The sequence below is a fragment of the Rattus norvegicus genome, chromosome 19, assembly GCF_021556685.1.
Source record: "Rattus norvegicus strain SHRSP/BbbUtx chromosome 19, alternate assembly SHRSP_T2T, whole genome shotgun sequence".
Classification (NCBI taxonomy): Eukaryota; Metazoa; Chordata; class Mammalia; order Rodentia; family Muridae; genus Rattus; species Rattus norvegicus.
Window position 1 is genome coordinate 30,409,052 of NC_141552.1, and position 22,714 is coordinate 30,431,765.

The 22,714-nt window shown below is 43.2% G+C and overlaps 1 protein-coding gene across 6 annotated transcripts in view; it reads right to left on the reverse strand.

Moving 5' to 3' along the window:
* Rbl2 (RB transcriptional corepressor like 2) overlaps nt 1–22,714 on the reverse strand; it is a 46,740-nt gene that overhangs the window by 9,968 nt on the left and 14,058 nt on the right. For all 6 annotated transcript variants that reach the window (XM_087595239.1, XM_087595243.1, XM_087595241.1 and 3 more), the window contains 12 exon segments: nt 22,016–22,176; nt 21,846–21,910; nt 20,503–20,689; nt 17,397–17,563; nt 14,550–14,659; nt 13,175–13,278; nt 10,224–10,361; nt 8,973–9,137; nt 8,093–8,204; nt 4,806–5,072; nt 4,368–4,648; nt 3,980–4,156 (listed from right to left, as the gene is read on the reverse strand). In XM_087595239.1, the coding sequence (XP_087451365.1) occupies nt 3,980–4,156; nt 4,368–4,648; nt 4,806–5,072; nt 8,093–8,204; nt 8,973–9,137; nt 10,224–10,361; nt 13,175–13,278; nt 14,550–14,659; nt 17,397–17,563; nt 20,503–20,689; nt 21,846–21,910; nt 22,016–22,176 (1,934 nt within the window).

Sequence of the window (22,714 nt, forward strand, 5' to 3'; positions counted from 1 at the left end):
CTGCAACAGAAGTATACATTTACCAAGAATGTAGAAAGGAGGTGGATAGGGTATTAGACAAGTGACTGCAGATGCCACCTAACCCACAAGAACCAGGTGGTTCATTGGTTAAGAGCACTGACTGCTCTTCCAAAGGTCCTGAGTTCAAATTCCAACTACCACATGGTGACTCACAACCAAGTGTAATGAGATCTGATGCCCTCTTCTTGTGCATCTGAAGACAGCTACAGTGTACTCATATAAATAAGTAAATCTTAAAAAAAAAAAAACCCACAAGAACCAATAAGAAGCAGAAATGTAAGTAAGGTTAACATAACAGTAATAAATAAACACATGCCTTTTCCTGGCTCCTTTAAAAGTTACATCATTGAGTCAAGGTAATGGTGGACTTGCAGTGTACTTCCAGTGGAATATGTATACACACACACACGCACACACACACACAATACAGCACAAAATGATAAAAGGGGAAAGAGTATGTATATCACTGACATAAATTTGAAGCTATGTTCAGAGATGTGTGTGTGTGTGTCTGTGTGTAAGAGAGACAGAGAAGAAAGAATGAATATATAGAAAAAACCAAACGTATTACTAAAAATCTCCAATAGAAAATACCTAATTCAAAAGAAAGCAAATCTGAAGGAATACAGCCATACAGAAAGTGGATGTGCATATCTAAGATACATAGAAAGCAAAGGAAATGGCAGACAAAGGGAGTCGAGTCAGTAACAATAAACATGGAGTAAACACAGTATGTTAGAAAGTTGTAAGACTGGGAAACATCAAACTGTCTTGGGAGACAGACGATTTGACAATAAACATATGTTCACTTAGACAGAAGTCAAAAGAAAGCTGTAAAGGAGGTTTTAGAAACCAACACAAACATTACCAAAGAGCTTTTTTTTACTTTAGTTAAAGGATCAACCCATCAAAAAGATATAGGTAATACACATAAGTGTGTTTATTAATAGAGTACCATGAACCCCACTGCAGAAAAGGGTAAAGTAGATAACCTAAAAATATTTAGAGATTTCAGTACAAAACTTTCCACAACAGCAGATCTAGACAGAAGATCAAAGAGAAAACAGAAAACAAGTCTATTAAACAACTTGACCTAACAAACATCTAGAAAGCACTCTAGTCTCCTGATGACAATACAGTATTTACCTAAACAAATGTCGGAAGGTTAGAGACACTTTTCAGTTGGTATGGTGTGTGACTGTCATGCCCAAAGCCTTGGCTTTAGTCACCAGCACCGGGTAAAACTGGCATGGCAGTATATACCGGTAACTCTAACACTTAGGAGGAGGAAGCCAAAGCTGGTTTGGGATATATGAGGCCCTGTTGTCAAGCACACAGAAAACCCTGCATACGTTTAAAAAGACTGGAATACATAAAAGTGTTTCTCAGACAGCGAAATGAAGCTAGAAATCAGCAACAGAGAGAAGTTTGGGAAACACAACACTGGAAGTCACATGGTTCAGCAGAACACTCAAGCTGAATAGAAGTCATGTGAAAAGCAAGTGTAATGTGGGATAAATATACACGATGCCAATTCTGAGATGTAGCTAATGTAACGCCTGCCTTTGGAGTTAGTGCCATATTTACAAAGGGTGCTGAGATAATAAAGACACTGAGAAAATACTTAAATATACCTAATTGTCCAACGCACTAGGAAAAAAATCCAAGATCCTGTAACATAAAGTGGGAAAAAATGTAGATGCATGGCTAATGACTCAAAGAAGACAGAACCAACTCCTGGAAACTGTTCTTTGGCTCTGTGCCAAATAATAATAGGGTATATCTTAGTAGAGATAATACGTGAAATCAAATAGTCTTAGAGATTATCAAAATTTAGATTGACCAAGAGAAATAACTCAAATTACTACAATCAGAAACAAAAGAGGACTTTGCTGTAGACCTTAAAGGACAAAAAAAAGGACTGCATGTCCTTAACTAGGGGAGACATTGTCTTAAAAGATGCACACAGCCAACACTTACTCTAGAAGTGACGGGTGAACCCAACAGACCTATATAGGGACAATGAAGCTGAGTCCAACATATTACCTACAAAGAAAAGAGCAGGTTCCAGGGACTTCTTGGCTAATATCAAACATGACAGAAAATAAGAGGAAACATTTATCTTTTTAAAAGGCCAGATTACCCTAGGAGCAAAATCAGACAAAGCTGTGCAATAAAATTCCAATCAGCAGCATGTGAATAATCACAAAATTCCTCAACAAACAAGTAAACCAAACGTGCAATCCAAAATTGTTGCCATAAGCCAAGAGATTTGCAAAGGTGATCTGACGTGAAATCCAACTAATGTAGTATACGATGTCATTAGCATAGCAAACCCCACAATGAATACAGAAAAGGGCCTTTAATAACATCCAACACCTTTTTATCAAACAACAATAAGTAAAATCCTTCACCGGGTGAGAGCGGCCTACCTGAGGTCACTCACAGGTGGGGTGGAGAGAGATCTAATGCCATATTCCGATAGGGAAAGACTAGTTAATTATTTTCTCTGTAAGGCCAGGAAGCATACAAGGATTTCTGCTTTTTACATTGCACTGGATGTTCTAACCATGGCAATTAAGAAAGACAGGGAATTTGGACAAGTAATAGTATAATTATTAAGACCGCATTATCTGCCCATCAAAACAGTTGACACAAAATATGCTTAGAACCCAGTAAGAGTTTCAGGACTAGAGACAGCTGAGTGTAGAGTGCTTGTCTTGCATTTTAACAGCCCTAGGTTCAATCCCTGCACCACAAAAAACAACCAACTTAGCAAGGTTGTTGGATACTAAGTCAAGGCCCAGAATCCAACTGTTTTCTGAACTCTTGGAATGAGTACATCAAAAACGAAACAGCTACATGTACAATACCATCAAAACCTACAGGAAAAACAACAAGGGGGAGACTACGTGTTGAAAGTATGGGTCATTGTTAAAAACTGAAGACCTAAACAAATGTGAGAACACACCACGTTCCTGAAGGAAGACTGACCCCTACATGACTGAATTCTCCAAACTGATCTACAGATTTTCACGTGACTTTTATGACAGTGACAACTTGATTCTAAAACTTTTATGGAATTCCAAGGGACTCAGAATAACTAAAATAATCAAAAATAAAATAAAATTAGGACTCGTATTTTCCAGTTTCAAAATTTATAGAAAAGCAAGAGTCATTGAGAGTGTAAAGGTCTACGTATGATGGACAAAGATCAACATAGTCAAATAGACGGTCTTGACATAACCCATGTGTCCACTACATGACATAACCATGTGTCTGCTAACACAAACATGCCAAAACCATTCATTCAGTGGGGAGATGGGGCTTAAATAGTGGTGTGGTGGCCAGAAAGCAACACAAAAAGAGTGAAGCTGGACTTGGATCTCATACCACATCTAACGATGAGTCAGGAACTCTGGAATGCAGACTCTTCTAGAATCTTCTAGACAAGGTAAAGCCTCACGATACTGGATCTCAAATTTGGCAATGAATTCTCAGGGCAAAAACTCCCTCCCCCTCCAAACATATAGTAAATCTTTTTTAAGTACTAATGGGAAACTAGAGGAATTAAGAACTTTATATATTAAATAGGGATATAAACATGTGAACCATACTCTGAGAAGTAGCCTGGCAGTTCCTTTGTGTTTAAACATACAGTTCCCATATGATCCACAGATCCATTTCTAGGCATTTACTCTGAGGGAAACGGAAGCCTGTGTCTACACAAATTTCACCCACAATGTATACAACAGTGCTGTTCACAACTGTGAGGAACAACCCACATGTCTATTAATTGATGGATAAAAATTACTGCCCAATGTCTATAAGCTGGATTGTTCTAAAGCTCTGCTGACAGCACATATTTGGGATATGAGACTCGGTGAGTGGTTATCTAAAAATGTTCTAGGGAACAAAGGGGCATCATTGGCTTTCCAGTACTAAAAATAGTACTTACCTTTGCCATCACGTAAATGGCACACATTAACAACTGGTCCAGATGTCTGTCCATCATAAGTTCAGGACACTGGACTATAGAGAATTCAAAGCAGGTCCAAATTTTTTTCCTCAGTTCATCTGAAATATCTAGTTTTGTACAAAGGTCTCGAAGGCGGACACCAGCTAAGTAGTAAACCTAACAGAGAGATAAGAATATTTCAAACCGGGGTTGGTGATTTAGCTCAGTGGTAGAGCGCTTGCATAGCAAGCACAAGGCCCTGGGTTTGGTCCTCAGCTCCGGAAAAAAAACAAAAAAACAAAAACAAAAACAAAAAGAATATTTCAAACCTTGTTTAATGCTTACACTTCCTGAGCCTGTGCTCCAGTAAGGGTACATGAAAGGTTACCTTTCTAAAGAAAAGTGATAAGGAGCTAGTCTTCCGAGGCCTGATACTGCTGCTGGTTAACGGCTGGCCTTGGTTCTGCTGTTGTCCTCCAGGGGAAATTTGTTGAATGGCCACCGGACCGGGGACTTGCAAAGTTGTTCCTGTCACCTGTTGGGAACTCAGACTTCCAGCCAGCGCTTGAGCACTGAGGGGCTGGATAGAGCCAGTCACAGCCTGTGCCTGGCCCCCAACATTCACTTGGACTGGGAAGAATGTTATCCCTCCATTTTCGTTGGCAATACCTGCGGTTTATTACAAAGAAGAAAGAATGGTCGACATGAAGTTTTTATTTCCCCCCGCCCCCCGTCTTCCATCATTATCTTACATTGACACTTCCCAAACTTAGGTGACTTTCTGACAAATGCCAGAGAACTCAACCCCTAACCCTGCCTTCCTTACCTTGTACTGGAATGGTCACTGTTTGTCCATTGTTGGCTGTGACAGTGGCTGTTGCCATGGTGACCAAGGTCTGTCCAGGAACTGGTGTGACAGAAACAGTCTCCCCAGATACATTCTGCACAGGGACAGCATTGACTAGGGGTTGTGGGGGGATGCGCCCAGCCGTGCTTCCTTCAGAGGGACTGTCACTCTCAAATAGCCGCCTTCTAGTAGTACTGACTGTTGGGGAACTGTACCTGTCATACAGTGTGGTTGGAGATGTCACACCTACGATCAAAAGAAATCAGACTATTTAACAAAGAGACAGTTCTGACTTCTAGCTAAGCTCTTGTTCAAAAGAAATTCAGTGTGTTTCAAATACTTCATAATTTTAAAAGCAAATAAAAAGTACAGAAGTCATGGTACACCCATATTCATCCTAGCGGGAATGTAACTGAAAGCGTTTCATGAAGGAAATGCTATGTCCCACAGTGCTCTCTTTCTGGTTTTCTTCCCATAAATGAAGCGAGGCCCTGTCCTCAACCACCTTGTCCCTTGCTGACTTTGATGAAGAGGCCGGTTAAGGAATCACTTACTTTCCCCCATACTCAAGTCTTTTTTTTTTTTTTTTTGGTTCTTTTTTTTTTTTTTTTTGGAGCTGGGGACCGAACCCAGGGCCTTGTGCTTCCTAGGCTAGCGCTCTGCCACTGAGCCAAATCCCCAACCCCTCCATACTCAAGTCTTAACAAAGATGTTACCTAGCAGGAGACAGGATGACCTGCCTGCCATCCTGCGTCCTGTGGTTTCTCCTCAGCCTTCAGTGAATGTTCAGCCTTTTTCCACAAGGGAAGATGACCAACCCCATATTCTTCAGCAAGATAGACATGTATGGTTTAGATTTAAAACTTAGTTTTAAACAGCTTTATTGAGACATGACTCATGTACCATACATTTCACCCAATGGCTTATATATTTTTAAATTGTTGCAAAATATAAAAAAAAAACATTATCACCATTAGCCATTTTTAAATGCATACATACAGCATCGTATAACTATTACCATTCTTTCTTAAACATTTGTCTTTTGAGACAAGGCCTCTCTTTGTAGCTCTGGGTATCCCAGAACTCACTATTTAGCAAAAGCTGGCCTCAGACACACAAAGATACACTTGCCTCTGCCTCCCACGTGCTGGGATTAAAGGCACCACCATGCCCAGAACAATTTTTTTCTTCGTTATTCTAAACAAAAACTAAGTATTCTTACTAATGTGTGCATGTTTGAGTCATAACTATTCCTGTTCCTCATGTCCACCTCTAAGACTGTGTACCAGCAGCTCTTTCAAATTTAAAAATAAAAATAGGGAGACCAGCAGGACTTCAACAAGAGTGAATCCTGAAAGCCGTGCCTCAGCATTCCCTGGGCTACACGGTGGTGGAGCCAGCATCATGTAGATTTTCCTAACAGGAGAGGTAGCAAGGACAAAAAGAAGGAAGTTGAATGTCAAGCTTTGATTCACAGACTGGGGAAGGAAAATGACAAAACACTGGTCTGAAGAAGGCTAGCTTCTCAGAGCTGAGGCAGGTTTGTCTGACTGAAAAGTAGTCAAACCCATTACTCTTGTTCTTCAGAACTGAGAAAAGACTGAGCAGGTAAGAGCACTGCTCTTGCAGAAGACTCAGGATGGTGGCTCCCAACTATCCATAACCCTCCTTATGGAGGGTCCAACACCTTCCGACCTCTGCAGGCACCAGGCACATACATGGGACACAGACATACATGCAGGCAAAACACTCATACATGTGAATCTAAATACAGTTTTTAAATGAGCATTTAATTGGTGAGTTAGTTTGGTTTTCTGTTGTTTGCTATTGTTTTGAGACAGGGTCTCATGTAGCTAAATCAGACTCGCCTTAAAGTTAAGATCCTCCTACCTTAGCCTTCAAGTGCTGGGATTGCAGAAGTCTGCCACCACACCCGGTACCACCCACACTAATGAGTAGGTACTGGCGTAGAGTAAACTTGATTTTAAAACTGATCCATTTATAGCAAACGTCTTTCAAGTACATTATGAAGCAGACCTAGTAGCAATGTTCTCATGGATTCGGAGCTCTCCAAACTATATAACTGTTCTTTGAAAATAGGTGTGGAGCTGGTGTGTACTCAGGATGTGCATTCTACATCTCCAGCACCAGAGGGAAAAGGAAAAGAAACTCAAGAAAGACAGACCTCACACATGAATGTGAACCTTGCACCTAGGCCGTCATCTTAGGCCGTCATCTCGGGAGCCAGCTAAGGCATAAGCCGATGTTCCGTGTCGGGGCCAGTAGCGATGTCACAGTAACTAAGTGGCTCCAGTGCTAAAGCTGAGCGTGTGCACTCGTGGGGCCATCCGGCCTCACTGGCTTCCCTTTGTCTACCTGGGTCCCGGCTCCATCCGTAACAACGGTTGGCAGTGAGGCTGCACACCTGATTCCCAACTCTGCTTGCAGAGGATGGATTAGTGAGGAGGACCCAGGGTGGAAATTAGCCCGGACAACACACTGAGACTCCTAGCTCTCATACACGTAACAAAACCACTGAAAAGAAGACCTACTTGAAAGCATTCGAGAACTCCCTGAGAATTCTATGGGCAGGCAACCCGGTGAGTATAGTTAGCAGTTTGCTTTTCCCTTTTCTGCCCTTTTGTATGTCTATAGATGGATATTCATTTACAAATAAAGATCCAGTTAAATGTAAAGTGTTCTAAAAAGATAAGCAGGGCACTCTAAATCCTTGTGTAGGATGGGCTGCAGGGAGCAAGACAATTAGAATTCATTCAAGGACAGCCTGGGCTATATAGCCAAACCTCTCAAAATAGTTTTTTAATGTTTTTAATATTCCTTAAAAACATTTTTAAGGGTTGGGGATTTAGCTCAGTGGTAGAATGCTTGCCTAGCAAGCGCAAGGCCCTGGGTTCGGTCCCCAGCTCCAAAAAAAAGAAAAGAAAAAAAAAAGCATTTTTAAGTCAGGCATGGTGGTATACACCTGGAATTGTTGTCCAATTAGTTATTTCATTTGGAAAATGAGCAGTCAGAAGTCCAGGGTTATCATTGGTAACATAGCAAGTTCAAGGCCAGCCTGGGCCACACAAGACCCTGTCCCAATCCTACACAGAAAAAAAGCATTTTTTAAGTGATTACTATGTCACTAAACGACACAGAATAGTCTTTGTTCTGCACAGCCTATTAATTTTACTTACAGGTTTAGATGGAATTTAAGTATCTAGATTCACGACTCCAAAATATTCCTCTTTGTGTTTTAAACTTACTTCTTCCAAGTCCTCCAGCATCAGTGCGAACTTCACCCACCCTTCTCGGAGTTAAGGGAGAGCCAGCAATATAGATTTCATCTGTTCTCTCTAGGTTGTGAGGTGGTGTAACCTATGAAGAATCATTTGCACAAAATCTTAACAGTAAAAAAGCACTCCACTAGCAATACAGTGATAGCCAGGTGGTGGCCACAGTGCACACTTTTAATCCCAGCACGTGGAAGGCGGAGGCAAGCAGACTCTTCATGAGTTCAGAGACAAGCCTGGTCTACAGAGCAAGCTTTAGGATAGTCAGGGCTACCCAGAGAAACTCTGTCCTGAAGAGAAAAGAAAAAGAGAGGAGAGGAGAGGGGGGAGGGGAGAGGAAGGGGAAAGGGAGGGGAGAGGAGGAGGGGAGGGGAAAAGAAAGAGAAAGACAGACAGTAATAGTCTAAAGCAAAAGGAAACAATTTTTGTCCAATTAATTACTTCTTAATAAAATTACTAAAGCTAAAATTCTCAGTCTTAAAAGATTCAAAACCGGGGTTGGGGATTTAGCTCAGTGGTAGAGCGCTTGCCTAGCAAGCACAAGGCCCTGGGTTCGGTCCCCAGCTCCGAAAAAAAGAAAAGAAAAAAAAAAAAAGATTCAAAACCAATGTGGAGACTATGTCTGAATCCGTGTACCTTCTGATTTGGAGGCTCAGAATAGCAGCCTCAATCTTTACTGTCATGGAAATTGTGAGGTAGTTTTAGGTTCCTCTTTGATACAGGAATAAATCATTAACCACACTGCAAAGCCCTACACCCCAAAGAACAGACCCCAGCTCCAGCCTCTCTCTATAGCATGGGGCTATAAATATTGATGTGCTTCCCTTACGGAAGATGCTAAGACGTCACAAACCTCTTCACATGTAGGGACTCTGTTTTCATTATCTCTAATTCTATCCCACAGTGGGGACTTGGTTTTCCATGCCAAGTGGTCTAAAATTTGTTCTTCAATCTGATTGAGGTGTTTGACCACTTCTCTGCAAAGACCGTCTTCTGCTCTAATAAATACTTCTATTACCTGCAATAAAGGAAATGCCCAGCTTATGAGTAACAACTACTATGATTGTGCATGCAAACTATAAAAGCAAAACAAAACATCTACATGTTTTTAAAATGGTCACATGATTTATCAGAAGTTACAAGTTCAGTAACACCACATGTAGCGAGCTGCTCATCCTTTTATAGTCTTGTAAATAATCTACGCATATGAACAATATAAAATGTTTTTACAAAATCTACCTTACACATTGAGCCTGAAAACAGTACTCCTAAGTTTTATATAAGAGGTGGATGTATAGTTCAGAAATAGAGTATGTGCTTGAATGCTTAAGGCTATGGGCTCACTTTCCCGTATCAATAACACAAAAATAATGTTAAAAGTCTCTGACCATAAGCAGAGCGTAGGGGCTCCTACCTATAATCCTAGTTCTCAGGAGGTAGAGACAAGAGAATCAAAAGTCTCAAGTTATCCATGAGTTTCATGCCAGCCTGGGCTAGATGATTCCCTGACTCAAAGATAAATAAGTAAGACAATAGGTATTTCTATCCGTGCGTGCGTGTGTGCGTGTGTGCGCGTGCGTGCCCTGTGTATGGATGGGAAGGAGGTCAGAAATGGGCTTCAGGTCTCCTGGACATGGAGTTGATGTGGGCTCTGAGAAGTGAACTCAGGTCCTTTGCAAGAGCAGGGAGTGCTCTTAACTGCTGAGCCATCCTTTGGGTCCCAGCGTCCCCTCTTCTAACCCCTCTATACCTGCTTCTCTGCTTTCCTTCCTTTCTGAGAGCCCTGCTTTGCAGTCCTCCTGCCTAAGCTTTCCGAGTGCTGGGTTAGAGGTATAATCTACCACACCTTCCCCCACCCCCAAGCTTAACTCGTTCATCACCGTATTCTGGAGTCCCTCGGCAGATGATGGGAAAAAAAAATCAGCTGACTGTTTCAGCCAAAAGAGACCTGACACTACTATATATTACAAGCATTTACACAGGCCAAAGACCCTCCTTGTTCTCCATGTAGAGATTACTAAATAGTTAATAGATTTATATGTTTAATATGAACATGGTGGATAACAAGAGGTTAGACTAAATCACCAGGATAATTTTTAAATACCTTATAAAAATGATAATGTGGTACATCAAATATTTCAGCAATAAATGGGAAATTTCCAGGAGGCTTATAGGAAAAAGCGACCACCTCAAGGCAGCAGGCCAGGAGTGACTTATGGAATGCATCTTGCTCCAGAACACCCTATAAAACAAAGTCACATTCAGAGACTGAAGCCTACCCTGAAAACATTTCATATCCGGTCAGTTTAATTGCAATCAGCCTTTATTAAAGATTGAAGGGGTATATAAGACCTTTTAAAAACGTATGCTATAAAATACTTTTTTAAAAGTAATTTTAGAATGATAAACAAGTGTTTTGAGAACACGGGAGAACTGGAGACCCATGCGTTGCTGCTGGGAATGTAAGCGATTAGCTGCTGTGTGGGGCTAGCGATGGAGCTGCGCTGGGCTACTTGCTCCGCCTACGTGAGGCTCCGGGTTCACCCATGCTAAGTCTAGGGAAAAGCACGTGCCTGGCACGCCAGTGTTCACAGCAGCAAAGGCAGAATGACCCAGATGTCTGTCAACCAACGCGTCACAAATAAAAGGTTTAAACACAAGGAAAGAAGTTGTGAAACTTTCTAGAACATGGATAAACAGTGAAAAGAAAACCAACATAAAAGGACAAATGTAGTATGGTTTCAGCTACCTAAGGAACTGAGAGCAAGTAGACTCAGAAGGCTGGGAGACAGTCCACAGAGGGACAGAGAGAAGGCAGGTGGGACATTAGTCTTTCACGGGGGTTAGGTGGGGGGGGCACTATGGCTATAACTGCGCTAATGTAACTTGAAATGTAACTTTCAGGATGTTCAAAATGGTTTAAGTACATTTTACCCTAAGAAAAAAATTAAAACAAATTATCTAGATGAGTAGACAGGTGCCTACTTAATATTAGCCCTAAATTGTAGCTACGGCTTAGATGCCATTCAGTATGTGTTTCACACATACAAAGTCAAGTCACAGAGCAGTGCACACAGCCAAATGCAACCGTGTATAAGATCATGTATGTGAGTGCAGGGGTGCCTCAGTGGTGAAGAGCATTTGTTACTGCTGCAGAGGACCTGGGTTCAGTTCCCAGGACACCCACGGGGCTCACAACCACCTGTAACTCTGCTCTCAGGGGATCTAGCCCCCCCTTTCTGACCTTCGGAGGTCCAGGTACACTCATGACGCACAGACCTAAACATACAGGCAAAATACACAGATAAAATAAAATCTAAAAGTAAAAAAAGGAACTGTAAGTGAGGCATAGTAGTGATTACGTCTGTGAAATCACAGCATTTCGGAGACTGGGGCACGAAAACTAGACATTCAAGGCCAGTGTGGGTTATGCTGAGCACAAGGAAGTATGCGCACTTCATTGTAAGACCTTGTCTCAATTTAATAAAAGAGAAAGACTTAAATATGAGCAATTACAAGAAATTCAATTATTGGCCAATCATACAACTTTTAAAACGTCATTTAAAACTAGCACTGGTTTTTTTTTAATTATTCATTTTGCATGTATGAGTGTTTCACATGTATGTTTTGTGTGGGACACTCTCTGGTACCCTGGTGCCTACTGAGCTCAAAAGGGAGCAACAGATATCCCAGACCTGGACTTAAGGAGCGTTCTAAGCTACCACACGGGTGCTCGAGATTGAACCCAGGTCCTCTGCAGAAGCAGTCGGTGCTTTTAACCGCTGAGTCATCTCCTCAGCTCCAAAATTAGCACTCTTAATTATAAAAAATTATTCAATCTCTCTTAAGTGAATGTGAAACAGCTGTGGATAGCCAGGAACTGCACTCGGGCACTTTCATACACGACTGACAAATCAAACATTTCCGATTTTCTCTAGCTTCTTCTTTGTAAGAGACTATTCTTAATTGTCACATAAAATTATGTACAATTATCAGACATTAGCATTTAAAAAGCATTTTATTGGTTTATTAAACATCATTTTGGAAAAGTAATTTGTTTTGGGTTTTTTTTTTCTTTATGATACTTCCCAAGACCTTGAATTGCTAAGTCGTCAATGAAATGAGTCCCTCCCCAGCCCTCTTAGGTGTTTTGTTGTCATACTTTAGGTTTAGAGAGGGTCTGGCAACATTTCACAAGTTGGCCTCAAGCCTGTTACAAAGGCCAGGCAGGTCCCAAGATCGTGATTTGCTTCTTAAGCCCCCAAAGCAGGTAGGATTAAAGGGGTAGGCCAGGATGCCTAGCTGTTCATAGTTCTTGCTTGGAAAGTGAGAAAAATCATCTTAGCTGAAGAAGGACCAAGAACTTATGCCGAAGCCCTATCAAGTCAACGTTCAGTGTTTTCCTTCCACTGGGCTTGTATAAGATCTCCATGGTATTAAATGACTCGGCTAAGTTACACCTGAGGATTTTCATGCTCGGCCACTGTGTGGGTTGAACAAGAACGTAGGAATAAGACCTGGTGTCTGAACACGCGGTCCCTACTTGGTAGTATTGTTTTAGGTGCTGGGGAAGATTTAGGAAATGTGGCTTTGTTGAACCACGTGTGTCACTAGGGGTAGGCCTTACAGTTTCAAAGCCTTACACTGTTTCCAGTTTGCTCTCTCTCCGCCTTGTGCTTGCTGTTGGGATGTCGGCCTTCAGCTTCCTGCTCCAGTCACTGTGCCTTCATTTAGCCAACATGGGCTCTAGTCCTCTGCAACTTTAAGTCCAGATAAACTCCTTGTGCTGTAAGTTGCTCCGTTCAGTTCATTGTATTTATCACAATGAAGGAGTAGTTAACACGTCAGCAGAGTCCCCCATCCTAAAATGCGTGTTATAACATAGCTGCTACAATGAGAACCACCCCTTTATCCATACACCTTGTTAGGATGAGGTCAGAGGGCTCCACATATGCCCTTCCTGAGGTGCTAATCTGACTCCTAAAGGCATGCGCCTTGGTGGGCAGGGAGGAATGAAGCTGTGTCTTACTGTGTTGATCAATACATTGTACTCACAGATAAGTCCATGTCTCCCAATCTCTTCTGTTCTTGCTCAATAACAGACTCTAATACTTTATAGTAAAGCATTTCTGCAAAACGAAAGTGTTTGTTGGCCATTTCTGTTGAAATTAAAACAAAAGCACAGAATTAAATACAAATTAAGTATCATGGAATAGAATCATCTCTCACTTCTCTACCAACAAAATAAAGTCTAAAAACCAAATCTATATTCTCTTAACTGATTTTATCTTTTAAACGTACATGGTGTATTGCATGTATGTCCATGTACTATGTGTATGTGGGTACACAAGAGACCAAAGGACGCCAGATTCCCTGGGACTGGACTTGTGATGGTTGTGAGCATGTGGGTGCCAGGGATTGAACCTGGGTCTTCTGCAAGAAAAGCTATTTCTCTTAACTGCTAAGCCATCTCTCCAGCCCAAACCCCTACTTTCTTTTTTCTTTCTTTCTTTTTTTTTTTCTTTTTTTCGGAGCTGGGGACCGAACCCAGGGCCTTGCACTCGCTAGGCAAGTGCTCTACCACTGAGCTAAATCCCCAACCCCAAACCCATACTTTCAATAGTTGATGTTTCAATCATCCCTACAATTTTTCCATATTCCTTTTATCCCCTTTTCTGTGAGCTAGAGGCTCACTCTGGCCCAGGCTGGCCTTGAACACTCATCCACTAGTCCCACCACAGCCTCCCAAGTACTGGGATTATAAATGTGCACCCTATGTCTCTAATGTCTTTCCTGTAACATCCTTCGAACTTCCTAAAGCTGCCATCGAAGCAGCACATAAAGAACTTAGCATCACATTCAATGCACACACTCTATCCTTTTGAACACAGCAATGCTATGCTGCTATGACTTGGTGTTGGAAGTTCTTCAAAGACCTATGTGTCTAACAGTGGCTCTGTTGGGAGGTAGGGGAGACCTTTAAGAGGTGGGGCCTCGGGGTTGGGGATTTAGCTCAGTGGTAGAGCGCTTGCCTAGCAAGCACAAGGCCCTGGGTTCGGTCCTCAGTTCTGGAAAAAAAAAAAAAAAGAGGTGGGGCCTCAAGAGAAGTTATTTCTTTTCTTTTTTACGTGTGTGTGTGTGTGTGTGTGTGTGTGTGTGTGTGTGTGTGTGTGTGTGTATGTGTGTGTGTATAGAGTGAGTTCCAGGACAGCCAGGGATACACAGAGAAACCCTGCCAAAAAAGTGCTAAAAGTCCAACATAATAAAGATGTTAGACTAAGCTTTCTGTTTCTGAAAAGGGCCCAGAAACACTGAGAGGGAAAAACAAATGAAGGGCAGTTCCGCTGCAGCCTTTAGCTTACAGTTCTACATCTTTCCTTGTCTTCCTGACTCCGTTAGCCAGATGCCAGTCAGAACAGGTCAACCTTACCTTTAGCACAATTACTAACATTCTCGTCTGGCTGGAAATGCTGAGAATATATTTCATACATCTCTCTCAACCTGTCAGCGATAGCCCGAGTCGGATCTCGGGAACATGACCTAAGAAGTAATATAAAAGTATCCGTAAGTGTTCCAGCTGGTCTCAGAGACACAATGGTTAAAACTATACATTTCATTGACATAAAATGCTTCGAACAGATACTATATACCTTACAGATACATAAAGGAAATCCCATCCTCCCTTTTCAAGGATGGCGGTATTACTGTTTGGAATGGCAGACCTACTTCCTGTGTGGAGCTGTGCACTTTACTGCACTGTGCTTAGCAGACCTGCTCTGGGGACTCATTTGATGCCGTGGCTAACCCCACAACTTTATATATCCTGTCACTAACACCAACCACACTGCCCTCAGGTGACTGTCTAGTGGGCAGCAAAACATCCAGGAAGAACTCCTAGAAAAATCTAGAATGAAGGGGTACAGGATCTACACTACAGACACATAGAAGCCAATGCTGGCATTTTTTTTTTATTCCTCCAAATTAGGTTTATTTCATTGACTTTTTGTGTGGGGAGTATTTGTATGTATTCAGATATTTGTGGGTACACACATGAGGGGTCCTGTGCAAGTGTGTGCTTAAGTGGGTGTGGATGTTGGGGATCAACCTCAGAGGTTACTCCTCGGCAGACGTACATACTGCTAAAATGGGGTTTCTCGTGGGAACCTGATGACCACTGAGTAAGCCAAGATGGCTGACCAGCAGGCCGCCAGGAGCCACAGTCACTGCCCTAGCACTGAGGTCCCAAGCTTATTTTAGCACATTCTGCTTTTTACATGGAAGCTTGGGAAAAACCAGGCTTTTATAGACAGCAAGCACTTGACCAGCTGATCCATCTCTCTTCCCAGAGAGAATCTCAGAGGTCAAGGTCATCCTCCACTGTATCCGTAGTTGGAGGCTAGCCTGAGTCATAGATGTCCTCGTCACAAAACAAACAAAAATTACATTCTTGAGAAGTCATTGATATTCCAATCAGACTCTGAGAGCAAAGGAACTAACACGAGTCCTTTCCAAGTTAGGAGCTTTTCCAGAGCTCGCAGAAATCAGGTGACTGACCCTCTGAACTGATCCTAAGCCTTTTCAAATTGAGCCACCCTTCAGAATCGTATTGAAGACCAATCTGCCCATCGCCACCAACACAGCACTTTCTTAAACTTTTAAAACGGTTAGAAGTAAGACAGTGTGAGGTTATCTTTAGCCGCTGCTGTACCACCACACTCTTACAGCTGTGCTAGCTTGCTGAGTTCCTGCAAGAGTAATAAGAAATCCGTGTCACAGTTCACGGGAAGCAGATGGTCTGCAGGTCCACCATGGCTACTTAGAAGGTTGAGGTTGGTGTGGGCTACATGAGGCCTGGCACACAGACAGTTTTCCTAGTCTTCCTTTCATCAGTGGTCGTGGATGGAGTCAGGACAGGAGTGGGAGAAGAGGGGACAGAAGCAAAGCATTGGCTGTTTGCTTGGTTTTTTTTTTTTTTTTTTCACTTTCATTTATGTGTGAAATTCTTTTGTTTGTTTTGTTTTTCGAGACAAGGTTTCTCCGTGTAGCCCTGGCTGTCCCAGTACTCACTCTGTAGACCAGGCTGGCCTCAAATTCAGAGATCCACCTGCCCCTGCCTCCCAAGTGCTGGGATTAAAAGTGTGAGCCGGCACTGCCCAGCTCGAGGATTTTTAATATGAACGTGGAGATGTAACGTATCCGTACGGTCAAGTGTTACCGTGATCAGGTTTCAGGAGCTCGACCTCTAGACAGTTACGACAAGTATCTCTGGCTAGGAAAACTGCTTAGCCTGGCTTGGCGTCATACACGTTCAGAATCACAGTTCTCAGGAGACAGAGGCAAGAGGTTCTAAAGCCTGTTTGCTCTACACAGTGAATTCCAGCCCGGCCAGGGCTGCATAGCCAAGACCTGTCTCAAACAAGCAAGACAAAGAAACAAGCAACCTCCCCCTAAAACTTCTAAAACAAAATTTTAAAAACAGACTTATGACAATTAGAATAATTATTATTTATTTTCTGGCAGAATTTCAGCATTTCAGTTCCTGAGTATGAAAATTTCCTCACTGGTAGTAACTACGTAGTATCTTTATTATATAGCGAGTCTTATCCATTGGCTGTATTAATTCATTTATTTAAAATTATCTTACATGTAAGCACATTTTTTTTTTGCTTGGTGGTTTGGGTTTGGGGGCTTTTTAAGAAAAGATTTTATTTAGTCCAGGCCAGCCTCAGACTTGTGTGGTGGAGGACGGCCTTAAACTGCAGCTCTTCCAGCTTCCCCTTCCCGTGTCCTAGGAAGGAAGAAGGCAGGGCTCGGGCACAATCCACGCCGGTCTCCCGCGCTGCTCCTTCACAGTTGCTTCGACAACCAGAACTGCGTTTCAAGGTGGACAAGCTGGGTGTACTGTAGTTACTGTCCCTATGCCACATTAAACACATCCGAGCCAAGAACACTGTCTCCTACTCACATATAGTCTTAAAACTTGCTTATTTGTTTAATTTTTGAAGCAGGGTCTCACTCTGTGGTCCAGAGTATCCTCAGATGTGTGATCTTCCTGTCTCAGCCTCCTGAGTCACAGGATTACAAGCAGGTAGCGCCATGCAAGCCCACATATATAGTTTATACTGCCACGTCCTTTACTGACTGACGAGACTAACTGTACAATTAATGTAAGATTGTTAAAGGGTAGCATAAGGCACTGATACTGAAAAATTAAGGTAAGAAGTTGAACAATGGTTGACAGCTAACTCTTGGAAGACAGATGAAACTAAAAACCGACCTGAGTATCTGTTCTAGCTTCTCACTGGGTGCATTCCTGAGGCCGGCCAGCATGGTGTGAAGACGGTTCAGGCTGTGTGTTGCTGTGGAGACGGGAGTCACACAAGGGCTGTTCTCCTGAACATACCGCACGCCAGTCAGTGGGTTGCAGACTCTAAGTGTTTTAGACTGGAGGGGGAAAACCAAGTGAGTTTCTTTAAATTACACCACAGATAGGAATTCAAGACAACTGGAGTTTCTCTCCATATATGTTAGCATCTCAAACATCACCATTCTGGGAATTTCAACTAATTCCACTCAAAGATTCCGTTAATTCAGAGATGTGTGAAAGAACAATGCATACTCCAGGCAGTTCTCTAAAAGTTCTCTGCTGTCAAGGTTAGGAGTGTGTCAGGATGGGGCAGAGCATAGAGGCAGTGCAAATGCTCTCTCTCCCTCACTCTCTCACTCACAAGAGCTCTGTCTCTCTACCATGCTCCTTCAGGGAGCTCACACTTGAAAACATTACGAACACCACTCCCTATGCTGACACACTCCACAGTCTCCGTTCACTGCTGCAGACTGACAGACACTCACGGAGGGACACATGATCCACTGCTGCAGACTGACAGACACTCATGGAGGGACACATGAAAGCAATGGCTTAGATCTGGCCTAAACAAGAACGGATGAGTCAATGTAATTCAGACAGTCAACATTTCAAAAAGAATAAACAGAAAGACAATCTGGTATGGGGCCAGTCCTCCTCCCTCTCCCCTGGCTTTCATTCCATCCACGACAGTTTTTCTCCAGAAGACAGGCCTTCAGAGGAGCAAGCTAGCCAACATCCTTCAAAACGCAGATGAAAAACATGTGACCTTGTGTCAAAGAGTTTAAGCATGAGTGCACTCACTGGGAAATCAGCTTTTCCAACTGTTCAAAGAAACTGAAAGGTTAAGCTAGCTTGGAGCATTTTTAATCGTCAAAATCCAGCAACCATCCTTGGGCGCCGAATGTACTCATCGTAGACTTTCAAAAACGCTCAGAAAAGAGTTTACTCAATAGTAGAACAAATTGTTCAATCTCAGGACACAGAGACTGTGTTTTTACAAGGTGTTTACTAGACGGAAGTAAATGTGTGCCCTGTGTGTCTTGAACAACAGCAGAGCCATGACCTTCAGTCTGCTTCAGGGAAAGTACACACTGACGGCCACAAATGGCCTGGGTGAATCAGGCCCCATCAAAGTGTCGCTGCTGTCTTCGCTTCCTGTGGCGCCCACTCCCCCTGTGTGGGAAGTACTACCTCCCTGTACTGGGAAACAAAAATGTCCCGGTGCACATGGAGAACCCTAGCAGCCAGAAACACATAAAACAGTCCCACCCACAAGCAGCATTGGTCTCATAGAAATGAAGTGTGACGGCCATAGCTTCCTGCTCAAAGTCTTCAAGTCAGCACGGGGCTTCCCATGTTGGTAAAGGGCCGAGCGTCACAGTTCCCTGCATAGTGTCACTTAGTGGGTACGTTCCTTTAACTCTGGTATAAAATACCAGGCCAGGTGCTGTGGTGGTACACACCTTTAATCCCAGCATCAAAGGCAGAGGCAGGTGGATCTCTGCAAGCCTGGTCCATTTAGAGATTTATTTCCAGGACAGACTGGGGTATAGAGAGATCCTGTCTCAAAAACCCAAAACCACAACAGCAACAAATACCCAGGAGAGCCGTTCTCCCAGCAGAGACAGGGTTTGGTAAGCCTCAGAACTCTGCCTTTAGATGAGTGGTTCTCAACCTTCCTACTGCTACGTGTGACCCTTTAATACAGTTACCTCCTCTAGTTGTGGCAGCCTCCATCATAAAATTACTTCACCGCTACTTCACAACTTAAATTCATAAATATTTTTGGAGGTGGAGGTTTGTCAAGGGGGTCTCGACCCACGGGTTGAGAACCACTGCTTGGATATTCATTCTCAGTGCCAGCAACCTTCGTTTCGTGATCTTAACCATCCAGACCCCCATGACTCCAGAACAGGCAACCACAGCTCCAGCCTCTCCCAGGAGCCCCAGTGATACATTCTAAACTGCCCAGCCGGTCAGCTAGGATCCCCGAGAGACATCTCGAATGCCGTGTGCTAATAACTGTCACTTTAAATCCACCCCAGGCTCACTCTTCCCTCCTGATGAATATCAACAGTAAAGTATTAGGGATAACTACTACATGGCGAGCTCCGGCCCTCCTGAAGCTTGTGCTCTAATGGAGAAGGACAGAACAGTTCAATTTTACCTACAGCATCATCCTAAGAGAGCAGTGACAGTGGAGTCAGAGAAAAGTCCTGAGGATGGGGTGTGCTGGGCTATTACTTTAAGGGTAAGGGCAAAGGTTTTGGGCTGGTGGTGAGGGTGGTGAATCCTGCCTATAACCACATCACTTGGGGAGCTGAGGCATGATTGCTATAAATTTGAGGTTTACCTGAGATGCGTTATGAGATCCCTGTGTTAAGAAAGAAAAGAAAGGGAGGGAGAGAGGGAGGGAGAGGAGAGGAGAGAGAAGAGAGGAGAGAGAGGAGAAGAGAGGAGAGAGAAGAGAAAGGCTAGTGTCACGTTCAAAGCTTCTCAGATACAGGGAAGTGAAAATCAGAATTACTGGTCTCCATCAGCCTAAAAATTGGTTTCAGTGCAACAGAATTTTCTTTTTTTTTTTTTTTTTTTGGTTCTTTTTTTTTTCGGAGCTGGGGAGCAACAGAATTTTCTTAAAGATTGGCTGTAGATCCACAGGCTGTAATTAGGGTTAATTAATATTTTCTAAATGTCTCCGTGACCACTATGCAGAGAATACACTACAGCCCAGTTTTTCAAAAGTAAAGACTACCAGCAGGGTGCATCTGTTTAGATAAACAGTCAGTTTTCTTTTCAGACCTAACTAAAACCTTTGAAAGTTGGTACTAAATGAAAAATAAATCAGCACGATAACCTGAGTTTTCTTTTAAACATTTAAAACATAAATACAAACGGGATTATGAAAAGACAACAGAAACCCGTTTTCCTCTCACCCCAGCCCTATCTCTCCCAGTACTTGGAAACATGGTCAGTACATCACACAAGGCTCAGCTATTGTCTGCTTGGCTTGACCCACCTTGTCAAGATGCTGCTGCAAGATGTCTCTCATCTGCGTTCGTTCGGCACTCTCTGTGCCCGAGGCAGCACTTACACACCGTGAGAGAGTTCCAACTTCCTCCTCCGCATCCTCGCCAAGAAATATCCGCTCATCCAGACTCCCAGTGGCTAACACGTATTCTTCATACGCCTTATTAACAGCCTTACTGTGGAGAAACAGGACCGCCTTCAGCTTGTGTGCCAGACCACTCGGCAGTTTACTACAAGACCTGGTAAATGTCTCAAAGGCATTTATTTCTGTAGAACAATTGCTCGTTACAAAAACTGAAGAGAAGAAGTAGCTTGCTTTTAATCTGTGTGACGGGCACACACTGAATATATTTTCAACAGTGCGTCAAGGTAGGAGCTAAGCAAACCTGCCTCTAATAGGCTGATAATAATTACACTAATAATAATTAATAATCATTCGACATGCTAAACTGAAGAAGAAACAGCTGTGGTCCTGAGTGACAGCTGTGGTCCTGAGTGACAGCTGTGGTCCTGAGTGACAGCTGTGGTCCTGAGTGACAGTTGTGGTCCTGAGTGACATGCAACTGGTAGATGAAGCAGGACCCTCCTCAGCCGCTCTTGGACCTCGAAAGACCAGGTATGGCCACATCTATCACCTCTAAAGAGCCAACTACATGTCTTCTTTCCCTTTTCTTAACTTTTTCTTTTCAGACGAAATAGCCTCCACCTCACAGTCACCCTGCCACATGTCCCAAGTGCCGTGTGTCCTGATGGCTAGGTGCAAAAGCATAATCTCTTTCGTCTTCTTTTGAAAAAATATCTATTTATTTTATATATATGAGTACACTGCAGCTGTCTTCAGACACACCAGCAGAGGGCATCAGATCCCATTACAGATGGTTGTGAGCCACCATGTGGTTGCTGGGAATTGAACTCAGGTCCTCTGGAAGAGCAGTCAGGGCTCCTAACCTCTGAGCCATCTCTCCAGCCCACAAGAGCATTTCTTAATTTTGAAATTTATAATCCAAATTCTTGAGTAATAAAAACTTTGAGCAGAACAAAAACAAGTTTCACTCAGCTTAAAGACGCACTTATAGAAGTTTCCAGACCTGTTGTGGGTTTTATGAGTTCTACCCTAAAGCATTAAAAATGTCCCGAGTACGAACAGTACAAACACTGAGCACTCGGTCACCTCACAGGGAACTTGAATTACCAGAGCAAGCCAGGCCTGGGGAGGCAGAGGCAGGTGCATCTCTGAGCTGGAGCCCAACCTGGTCTACAGAGCAAATTCCAGAACAGCCAGGACTGCAGATCGAAACCCTGTCTCAAAAACACTGCAGCATAAGTACTCACAAGCTCTCTGCGAAGTTCCCGGGCTCCAGGAAGCCAGTGAGATTTTCTTCCTTCCCCCTGAGGAGCTACGATGAAAAGGAAGGTCCCTAGGTTACATGCGGCCAAGTCTTTAACCTGAGAACAACAACCGTGTGCCGTTAGAAAACAGCGCTGTGCCGTTATGTACGGACCTTCTTTTCAAAAAGCTTCCTAATGTAGGGTTTCCAGAAATGCTGCTTTATCCCCTTTGCCTCCAGCACTAGGCCGTCGTGTAAGGAGCAGAGCTTCTCAATGACACACGGTGGATCAGAGGACGGGTGAGAGTCCCTGGGGTGGCCGTCCTCGGACACGCCTACATGTATAAAGTCACAAAATGGAGTCACTGGTCAGCACCAACTAGCTAGCATTCAATACACTGAAACACACATGTTAGTCTGCTCAGGATACGATCGAACGTGTAACTAGTTTACATATAACTCAGAAGATGGCGAGAGATAGAGTGGGAGATGGGCATGCAGCATCCCTGATACACACAAACCAAGAGGCTCACACTTCCTCAACCTACAGCCCAGTGCTCAGGAGGACTGTCATGAATTAGGATGGCCTGAGCCATAAGGTCCCATCTCACATAGAGAAAGGACTGCATACACTATAAATTAAGTAAATATCTTTTAAAATTGTGGTGGAGGGAAAGTGTATCACGACTCAAAAGATGAGTCATAGCGAGTTCCACAACGAGCAGAGCTGCAGAAACCCTGCCTCAAACAAACAGGCAAGCATTACCCATCTCTGTCTGCTGAGAGGGCTCAGCAGGTGGACACATCTGCTTCCAAGCCTGACAACCTGTTTGATCTCTAAGACTCACCCTGTGAAGGAGAGGGCAGAGTCCC